The sequence below is a fragment of the Papilio xuthus genome, unplaced genomic scaffold, assembly GCF_000836235.2.
Source record: "Papilio xuthus unplaced genomic scaffold, Pxut_1.1 DF825928.1, whole genome shotgun sequence".
Taxonomy (NCBI): domain Eukaryota; kingdom Metazoa; phylum Arthropoda; class Insecta; order Lepidoptera; family Papilionidae; genus Papilio; species Papilio xuthus.
Window position 1 is genome coordinate 5,568,033 of NW_013532721.1, and position 10,331 is coordinate 5,578,363.

General features: G+C 36.3%; 1 protein-coding gene across 2 annotated transcripts; it reads left to right on the forward strand.

The window, feature by feature from the left end:
• The first annotated feature begins 338 nt into the window (after nucleotides 1-338).
• On the forward strand, nucleotides 339-8,765 carry LOC106125585 (rac guanine nucleotide exchange factor JJ). 2 transcript variants are annotated; one of them, XM_013322855.1, is made up of 3 exons: nucleotides 339-396; nucleotides 5,502-5,753; nucleotides 6,408-8,765. In XM_013322855.1, the coding sequence occupies exons 1-3, from the start codon at nucleotides 354-356 to the stop codon at nucleotides 8,165-8,167; spliced, it is 2,055 nt and encodes a 684-aa protein (XP_013178309.1). In that variant the 5' UTR covers nucleotides 339-353; the 3' UTR covers nucleotides 8,168-8,765. The 2 variants fall into 2 exon arrangements, with proteins under 2 accessions (XP_013178309.1, XP_013178310.1); XM_013322856.1 differs by having other exon boundaries at nucleotides 5,502-5,723.
• The last annotated feature ends 1,566 nt before the right edge of the window (nucleotides 8,766-10,331 follow it).

Here is a 10,331-nt window from a genome sequence, read left to right on the forward strand (position 1 = left end):
GTTATACAAAACAAAACTAATTATACGCTTATCAGTTGTAACATACTGTCTAAATGTTGAAATTACCTTTATACTGACCGCAATCAATGCCTTATTAAGTTAAATTAAACATACACATAGATGTAAAATAACTATGAATAGTCTGATTTCTCTTGAGATTCATTATTTGCATATAATTAATACACTTATTAGATATTTTTACTATTTGATATACCTCGTAAAGTTTGAGAAGGGCTGAGCTAGAGTTACTGCACGGGCGGGCAACTGCGAGCTTTCAGGCCCCCCTCCAAAGTCGGGGCGGGCGGCGCGCGCGCAACCGCCGGCAGTTGCAACGCGACGCTCACCGCGGCGACATGTCTCCCCTGTGGATAGTGCTCACCCTACTCCCCGTTCTCGGTAAGTCTTAGTGATGTGACAATGTGTGTTCAACGTAAAATGGGACAACACTACGTGTTATGTGTATGTGAGGGACTTTACGTGTCTACGTGTTTACGATATTGCGTGCGCTTCGTTTACCGTGCGGACGTCCGGGCGCGTGGGAAAGCAACATAAATAAATTAATTATATTCATAGGGAAATGTTTGTATGACTTTATAATAGTTAAAGATAAAACAATGTGCATTTTATCACAATTATTAGTTACCGTGACCTACTTTAAATTTTTCTTCCTTTCAATATTCATTTGATTCCGATAACACTTTATTTATAACTAACATATTAAAACAACGAAATTACACAAAATTTTATTGGATTTTATACTCTTTTAGTTAACTATTCAGGAAAGAGGTTTTTTGCGCCCAATTACTAATCTTCAACCGTTCCATTGAGACCTAATGTTAAACCTCAAACACTCGAGAGATTTTGAAAAGATAAAATGACTTCTCACAAATTCTTCTTTGACAGAATATCATTGCTGTGTGTTTGTATAGTTTTTAAAATTGTCATTTTCTTTAAACATTATAATTTCGTGATAAAGTTAAATAAGCACGTAACCGACTCTGAAAGTACACCTTCTTTTATTAGGAAGCCATTAAATATTAATGTTTTTACTTTAAAAAAAGTGCTAGAGTTGACAAGGAAAGGCAAAAAACTGTCGTATCCACACGCACAGTTCCTGTTACGTTTCCTAATTTCTTTTTTATGAATGCGATATAATATAAGGCTGTGTTTTATTCTATTTTCTGATAGTACCTTTTGTTTACTAAATATTTAGAAAATGAAAATAATTAAATAAAGTCTTTTGATTTTTACAATATTTACATAATTACAGATTTTTAGAATCATTTAAAACTTCTCTTAAAACATAATAATTACATACATCCATAATTATAATGAAGGGGTAAACTACTTAACTTCAGCTTTATGCCATAAAGATCATTTATCCGTCACAAGTGACAACAGCACACTTAATACATAAGTTCTTACGATGGGTTTCCACTGCCGAAACATTTGGAAAAAAGTATCATTATTTTTTTTTAATTAATTTACAATTATTTTCACATGTATGGACACCCACCGTGGGTAGATTGTATGCTTACGTTGCATCTCATTTGGCGGGGTCACAGCGACGCCGCAGTATTGCAATTGCGAGCCGCTTGCCTGCGCTTGCGCAATCTTTAACCGATGCACTTTCCATCCGAATGCACTCGATGCACCGATCGCACGTCGCACATTCGACGATAATCGATTCCCCGGACTTGTATTTACATAAGTGATTTTCTCACGACCCATTCACCAGCCCATTAGGCTACTGGAGAACGGATGACCAAGGTCATAGCACATAGGCTCGTAAGCTATCCTTTCCTTTTAGTAATTTTTGGAAAGTCCTTAGACTGAGAAACTGGGTCAATTATCGGTAATTAAGAAAATATTATTATAGCTCAATATCAAACTTATCTTAACATTACGGTGTTATAACTCCATGCTTTTAACTCTTTCAATGTTAATTAAAAAAAGAATACTTTTTCAGAATATAAGCATTAATTACGTATAAATGGTAAAGAACTCGAATTGTTTTACAAATTAATTTGTTAGGTCTACATAATATTGCAACTACAAGTTTCTCTTGATAGTATGAACAAATAGTTACGTGAACAACCATATTAGTATTACTGAACGTTGATAAATAGAGATGTAATGACCCTTGTCAAAATAATATGAGCTGACGCATCAACGTTATGTCACAAGTCACAAACGACAGGTCGCATTCGATTGTCTAAAGATTACGAATATTAACAAATACATGCAATGTAATTTCCGTTGACGAAAAATAGTCTTTTGTAATAGTAATAATAAAATGTATCTGTAATGACGTTCCAAAGAGATCTTACTGCTAAAAGAAAATGATATTTTCCGGTTCAGATCATCACTTGTCTCCGAATTACGTTTTATATATACTATGTCTTTAAAGGACGCATTAACATAAATGCTAGAAGCTGCGTATTCTTCAGGAAAGTAACATGGTTTACATAAGTGTAATTATTTGATTTTCTACTTAATATCAAGGTCACAAAACTACTCAAACGAAGCAAAGAAGGGAAACTCAGGCACTAATAATAACATAATAATATTCTCACGTCTTAAATGTTAGCTATCGATACTTTAACGTTTTTGTTAAAGAAAGTATAAGTGGACATAAATTTCTAATTGGAAAGCATGTAACTACACTTACGTGTTAAAAGACGCGTTTAAACTCCCCGATTCGGCTTAACGAGGAAACGGTTGATATCGTGCACCGCTTGTATTCATGCCAAACAATTTTACGGCCGAAGTGACAGAGCTGTGTGAATATTGGATAGTTTTTGTTCGGATCGATCCTGATCTTTATAAGACGTTCAAGTAATGTAAAGAAATTTTCATATCATGTTAAAACTGTACCCTTAAAAACTTCTTATAAATTTATTTTTATAACATTAATTTTGCCTTTTCTTACTATGCGATTAGTTTATTTAAAATATATGTTTAACTATGTGTTCAACTGTATAGAGAGTGGAAACTGACCGTAAATTATATTATTCCGCATCAAACAAACGGCGCGTATTACTACTGACCTTTATTAGAGGATGCTAAGGCACCTTGCGGCACTCTGTGATTGTAACACCATTCTATTTGATCTTATCTCTATCTTCCCTTTCCTTCTTCACTTCCACAATACATTGTTTAACATATAAATAAAAGTAATATTTGGTTTACTAATTTATTACTCAAAAACATATGTCTTTAAACAATCAAACCTAAACAAATTAAACTTAGTCTAATTAATTTAAACTATAGGTAACTATAAATAAGTATTTGTAATTATCAAGTTAAGTCCGTTTTTAAATAGCATATAATCTTTTAAAAGTGTTAAGATTCCCAGCGGCACGCACGCTTGGGAACCGCGTAACCTCCGCCTGATGCCGTTCTTACAACGTTCACCACATTATGTTTCACTGATGCAATCTGACCATTAAATATGACCCGTAAGACCTCATCCACAATACAGGAAATTTAAATTATACGATTTTTTTTAATTATGCAAACTTTTAGATATGCGTGTTTTAAGTAGGAAGGAAGTGTAGAACACAAATTATAACATCTCAAAAGCCTACAGTAATAATGATCTTACTAATGTTATGGATGGATGGATGTTTGGTTGAAGGTATCTCCAGAACTGCTAACGGATCTCGATAAAATTTAACATGGATGTAGAACACAGTCTGGAAGAACACATAGGCTACTAATTAAGGTTTTTTAAATTCCATAAGACGGAGTCGCGGGCGAAGGCTAGTATTGTAATAGATTTCTAGATTAGTAAACTCCTGTCGATTAATTAATTGGTGAAAAATTACAATTACTTACACAGCAGTTATTGGCCTAAATGCCTTTAGTCTTTAAACATAGATTAGTTGCGAAAATCAAACTGAAATGTTGCACTGCTTGTGTCATAAAACAGTGATATTTAATCACGTAGTAATGTTGTCACCTAGTAGGTTCGGTGTGGGAGTGCTCTAGTTTGGAATGAAATTGTAACCGCGTTAACACAGATAGTATGAAATGCGTTATTGCCTCGGTCTGGCCACATATTGCGAGTACATAATTATATTACTTAAGCAAAAGACTTATTGTATGCAAAATTACTCTTTAATTTTAGTGATAGTAATTATTAAATATTATTGATAAGTGTCAATTTTATTACATTTAAGATAAATATAAGCAATTTATTTAATCTTACTTAATATAATACTTACTTGTGAGCGTCAGTGGCTCAGGGGTCAAGCACTGGACTTGCAATCTGCAGGTCGTGGGTTTGAATCCCGCCTTGTAAAAATGTGTTTCCGATTTACATATGTACATTTATCCGACGTTCTTACGGTAAAGGAAACCATCGTGATGCAAACTGCACATTTCTTAGAAGAAATTCAAAGATATGTTTGAAGTCAACCAACCCGCACTTGGCCAGTGTGGTTGACTATGGCCTAATCACCCTTAACTTAGGATAGGCTACGAGCCCCTTGGTGGGGACGTATACTGAGCTGATGATGATGATGATAAATACTTACCTACATCTTAGACCAGTTTGGTCGTTTACCGCCTTTTTGAAATAAAAAAAAATCCCTGGGTTACGAACACAGTCTGGTTCGTTATCAATAACTGCTGTTTATAATTTGGTCGTGGGAAGATCCAATGTTCCTATAACTTCATAGTTGGGTAAACAGCATAGCAAATTTGATCACGTAATCGACCTCGATAGGTGAGAGGAGATGATCAGTGGCCTGACCCGCCGGCCGCCATTACGCTGCATACACCGCGCTCACTTGCGCTTTGCTAATCATAACCGATTTTGATTTGTTTCACAAAATTATGTGATGAAAGTTTTTTGCTAATGTTTGCTGTTCGATGGTAATTTATATTAATTTAAAAAAAAATTGACTTGGTTGCAAGCAGGTACCGAAATTCACAAGATCAATAATAACAACAATAAAGTCACGTGATTTTTTTTTAATATCAAAAGGTGGCAAACGAGCAATCGGCCACCCGAAATCTCTGAAATAGCGAAGTGACCGTTGCCCATAGACATACGCAATCGCATATGTGTTGCCTACCTTTAATCGACGGAGGAGAGGATGCACAGAAAGAAAATATTTTCCCTTCCCATGCATCCTCTCTTCCGGAAAGTCCACTTCCACTTCCCATCCCCTCCTTCTAAGAAAAAGGGTGGGAAGGGAAAGAGGACTAAATTAGGCCTCCGGGACGCACACTCATCAGACGAAACGCGGAATTGCTTCCACTTCACGCCTGTCTTCTGTGTGGTCGTGGTATTTCACCGGGCGAGCCGGGCCGATTCGTGCGAAGATGTTAAAGCGGGCTCTACCACTGTTAAATGAATTAAAAGAATCACTAGAAAAATACATTTATATAGATTAGCAGAAGCACTTTATAGGTATGAATGAATAAGCATGATCTTAAAAATATCTGGGTCTGCCTTTGACGATGATGAACTTATAAAATTTTGTATGCAGGTGGAGCGGAAAGATTCAATTGCCGGGGACGTATCCTAGGCGCGTACTACGCGGACGCGAAGTCTGGCTGCAAGGCGTTCCACGTGTGCGTGCGTGTTGCGGGCGGCGGCGTCCGCGATTTCCGCTTCTTCTGTCCGCCCGGCACTTTGTTCCACCAGGAAGCACAGACATGCACCGACTGGGGTGACGACGACCCACTCGCCTGCCCCGACATCTACGACGGTCAGTTCGATCTCTACAAGATCGGATCCGGTGAGCGCTTCGCTACTAACGCACTTATAACTTAAGCTAACCTTACAGCAATGATGAAGATGTTGTGCAATATCTGTATCAGGTGCCCTCTGTTAAACAATTACCGGTTCAATTTATTTCTCGATTTCGGGTCGATTTTTTATATTATTTAGTTTTATTTTTAGTTTGGTTTAGTTTTAGTATATAGTTTATAGTATTATTTTGGTAGTTTAATTAATTAGTTTTATTAAATAGTTTATTATTAACTAAATAGATATTTTTGTAAATATTCATAAGTCTTATACGTATGTGATCAATGGAAATTTCTCGGTAGAAGCTTTCAAATGCTGTTTGGTAAATGCTTTCATGATTTTAACAATAACTTGCGAATTGTAGCAGGATGCTGATATAACATGACAACGTTTATTGGAAACAAACGTAAATCGCTTGAAATTGAAATAAGATATTTAATTTAAAAGCTTGATTGGTTGTTTAATATTTTCTATTTTACATGTAAAACGCCTCGTTTAAAACAAACTTGCGAGTAATGAACGCTAAGCTTTAATGAAGCGCTTAAACAAAATGGTAGAGGCGATTTTCAATGTGAGGCTTTTTTAGAAATATCAACTGCAATTAAACTTTCCCTAATATATTATAATTGCTTTTTACAATCAGGTTTTGACACTAAGAAACTATCTCAAGGCAATCGCGAAGATGAGTCCGAGTTCGGTCTGCAACGCGCGGAGACCGGCGACCGACGCCTAGCGCAGCACTCCGCCCCCGCAGCCCCTGCTGCCAACAATGACCTCCGCGCCGCTCACTCCTCGGACTTCTTCAGCGGCCAGCGAGACCGAGGTCGTGACGACCTCGTACAATCCGCCCCACAAGCGCAGCAACCGCCGTCAGCACAGGCCCCACAGTCGCGGCAGTCATTCCGACGGCCTACAACACCGCGCCCGACTCCCCCATCCACATCTTACACCACATATCACCCTTCGCCCTCCTCCTCAACTGTGCCCGCATCACAAAAGGGTAATCAGTACGAGCAAGCGCTCAAACGTAAAGTAGCAAGAAAACGCCCCATTTACACGACCACACAGTCACCTGTGACGTTCCCTCCGAATACTTTCGCTCCTCAAGTTTATTCCGAACAACCGAAAAATTACAATCGAAGAATCCCTTCGCAAAATACGCAAAGTATCGCTTCGACTCCGAATATTCCACCTCAATACAAAGAGGAATATGTTGAGGTTAGCAGAGTGACGCCGAAACCTAATAGGTACTTCCCTAACAGTCCGACACCGACGCCTTTTATTCTGCCGACGACAGAACAATCGAAAAAGACTGGTTTCGGTGAAGTGTACAAGTATGATACACAATCGACGCCCGCTTTCAAACAGAACGAGAATCGCCCATTCAAAGTAAGAAATAGTTTTAGCGTAGTGCCTGACGTGCCCAAAGAAAACGATTTCCTAAGAAACCAGCCTTTCAACGGCAACGCTGAAAGAGGTACTCCTAATACTATAGACTACAGCACTACCACGCGTAATTATATAACTACTACGTCCTCTTACAAAAATATCAATAGTATCGCATACGAACCAGAGAAAAACAATTATAACCAATTCTCAAGCTCGAAACAAAATTATTACAATAATCCAACAACCACATCTTCTCCTACCACTACTATATACTACACTACAACAACGACCGCAAGATATGAACCTTCACAAAGTCTAAATACCATAGCATATAATACTAACAACGCCTTCAATGCACAAACTTCTAACTTCGCGGACAGCAACGAAGACGACGGCCAATATCGACCACCCGAGGGAGAGGACGACGGACAGTATAGGCCCGAGTTGTACGAGAAAGAGCTTCTATCTGGTGCTCACTCGATTAACATAGCTGCTAGCGGTAACAGACTCTTCGAAGACCAGAAGGAGCAAAGTAAAAATCAGATTTCTCGAAAGCCTGTCGCAAAAACTTCACCGCCGAGACCTTTCAGACCAGCTCCGACTCCCGCTGCGCCTACAATCACGTCGCGTACTGCTGAAGTAACTTATCCAACAACAAACAGACCCATCTCGGACAACACACAGCGGACGTTCGACTACTATCAAACATATACTACAACATCTAGACCTTTCGAAGCATCAGGACATACTAACAACGGGGAGAACGTTCCCGTAAGAATAACAAGTGCATCACCCTCGAGGACATATGAAAATACAAGAAACCAAAATAGACAAACAGATCCTGTATCCATTCCATCTACCCCCGTTCCAAAACCTAATCATCATCCGCATCATCACTCGAAGGCTATCAATAAAGAAGACAACAGCTACGATTACGCATACTACGACTCGGACCCTGGCTTTTCAGAATACGACCACATAGAAGAATTTGGTAGAACTAATACTAAAGCGTAAGTTACAAATTGCCATTAATATAGTTGCCTTAATAAATTCGTTTCTAAGTTATGATTTCGAAGCATCGATTTGAGCAACATTATTTAAGTTAATAACGTTTTTAGTTGTTTTGTTAGAATTAATACTCAAAACACATTCAAGATTTTATCGTAAGAATTAAGCAAAATCCTAACATTAATATAATCACTGCCAGTGCACAATTTATGTGGAATCGTGTAAGTAGTCACAAATATAGTTGTAAGACGAAATAACACAAAGTACAATTAATTTGTAAATACGCCTACAGTTTTATTTAAATTAAATTATGTTTCATTCAGACTGAAAAATTGCCAGTTCTATATTAAAATATCTATTGAGGCTTGCTCGTATTAAAGTTACCCTAAATTATTTTTGTGATATGTCTTTTCCAATTAGTATAAGTTGTACTATGTAATAATTGCAAGCCTTACAATGGCAGTTGTGAAATTATTCAATCCAAGTATTTGTTAGCCACACACGAGAAGTAAGTTGTAACGACTTATTGTAAAATAAATAATTGTAAATAAAATTTTTATAAAGACAATGATGGTTTTGTAATATTTACTTCAAGGCGTGCGAAATAGTCAACAAGTATGTGAATGGTTAAGAAACAAATTTTGAGATTTCTTTTAAAATAATCTTTCATCCATATTACTATTATAATAAACATAAAACTCCATATAAATGTGAATAAAAACAAGTCAACTATAACTTATTAGGTAGATTTTGATTTATAAATAAAAAAAATAAAAACTGAATTAAATACTTTAAAATCTATGGTTCTTATGATTAAAAAATTTAGTATTAAAAATAACATAGGAAAAGCAGACAAAAAACTAATGATTGATTTTATCAATTAGTCAGGATATTTCCCTATAATATATGCATTGTATTATTTATGTTTTTTCCTTATTAAATATATAATTTGTATGCAATTTACATCATATGTATTAAATGTACTTCAAGTTAAATCGAGGTAATTAGAAAGGTAATGTTCATTGAATCCGATGGCGACACACTCTGATGACAGGCACGTGCATCTTGGCAGAGTCGTAAGTATTTTGCGTTAAACCCTTCCTTAAACAGTACTCACTTACATCGTAAACGGTATATTACGGTAAAAAATTGTAATTATGTATGGTGAAATTACATCTTAGATATATGTACAGAATTTATATAACCTAAATACAGTCCCGGAAATATCCTTAGCTAAAAATAAATGTTAGGTGGAGCAATAAGTTTTTATACAGTTTTGTAGCTGATTTATTGGTCAACCCTTTAGTATGTTTTTTTTTTTAATTTCGAATTCACGATTATGAAAAAGATAGTAAGGGTAATTGTAGTGTATACATATATGTATCGTTGTTTGTCTCAAGCGTACACATCACTCACTCAATCAGTCGATGTTAGACCTTAGGACTGGTAGCACGTGTCGGTTCACGTAGAACGAGCCAAATATAACGCAACGAATGCTACAGTAATCATAGAAGGTTTGTTCTCTAAAAATATATAAAAATAAAACTATTTTTAGTTAATACCTATTGCACTTAATATAGTTTGTAAACTTTGTTTAAATTTCTGAATTTACGGGCTGGCTATGCAACACTTTTCAGTTGCTGCTAATAATTACTAAATTAAAAAGAAATAGGATTGTACAGTGTGATTATAATTTTGCACATGTTTATTTGCTAGGAGTAGAACCCAAAACGTAAATACGAGTATAGCTTCTTGTATCAATACTGGCCAGGCAAAAATTATCAAATAAAATTAAAATATAGAAAGATGCTACTGGTTTTTTTAATACTAAACTTAAATATTTAATTAAATGGCGAATGAAATGCGCTTTTGCCTTCCAAGTTAAGACTCTCACGTCATTCACGGTCGTGCTTCTTGCTACGACATCTAGCGGCAAGTAGCAGAAACGCTCAAAATGTTTTTTTTAGTATGTACGTCTTAAATAAACTACAGTTTTCAATACTAGATGGCGCATAAGAAAGATATAACACAAATGAACTGCGCAAAGGTTAAGCTAAATCTAACCAATAGTATTAATGGGATTGTTTCTATGGATGGATAGATGGGTGTAAGAAGGTATCTCTAGAACGGCTAAACGGAACTTGATGTAATTTGGCATGGGTACAGAACA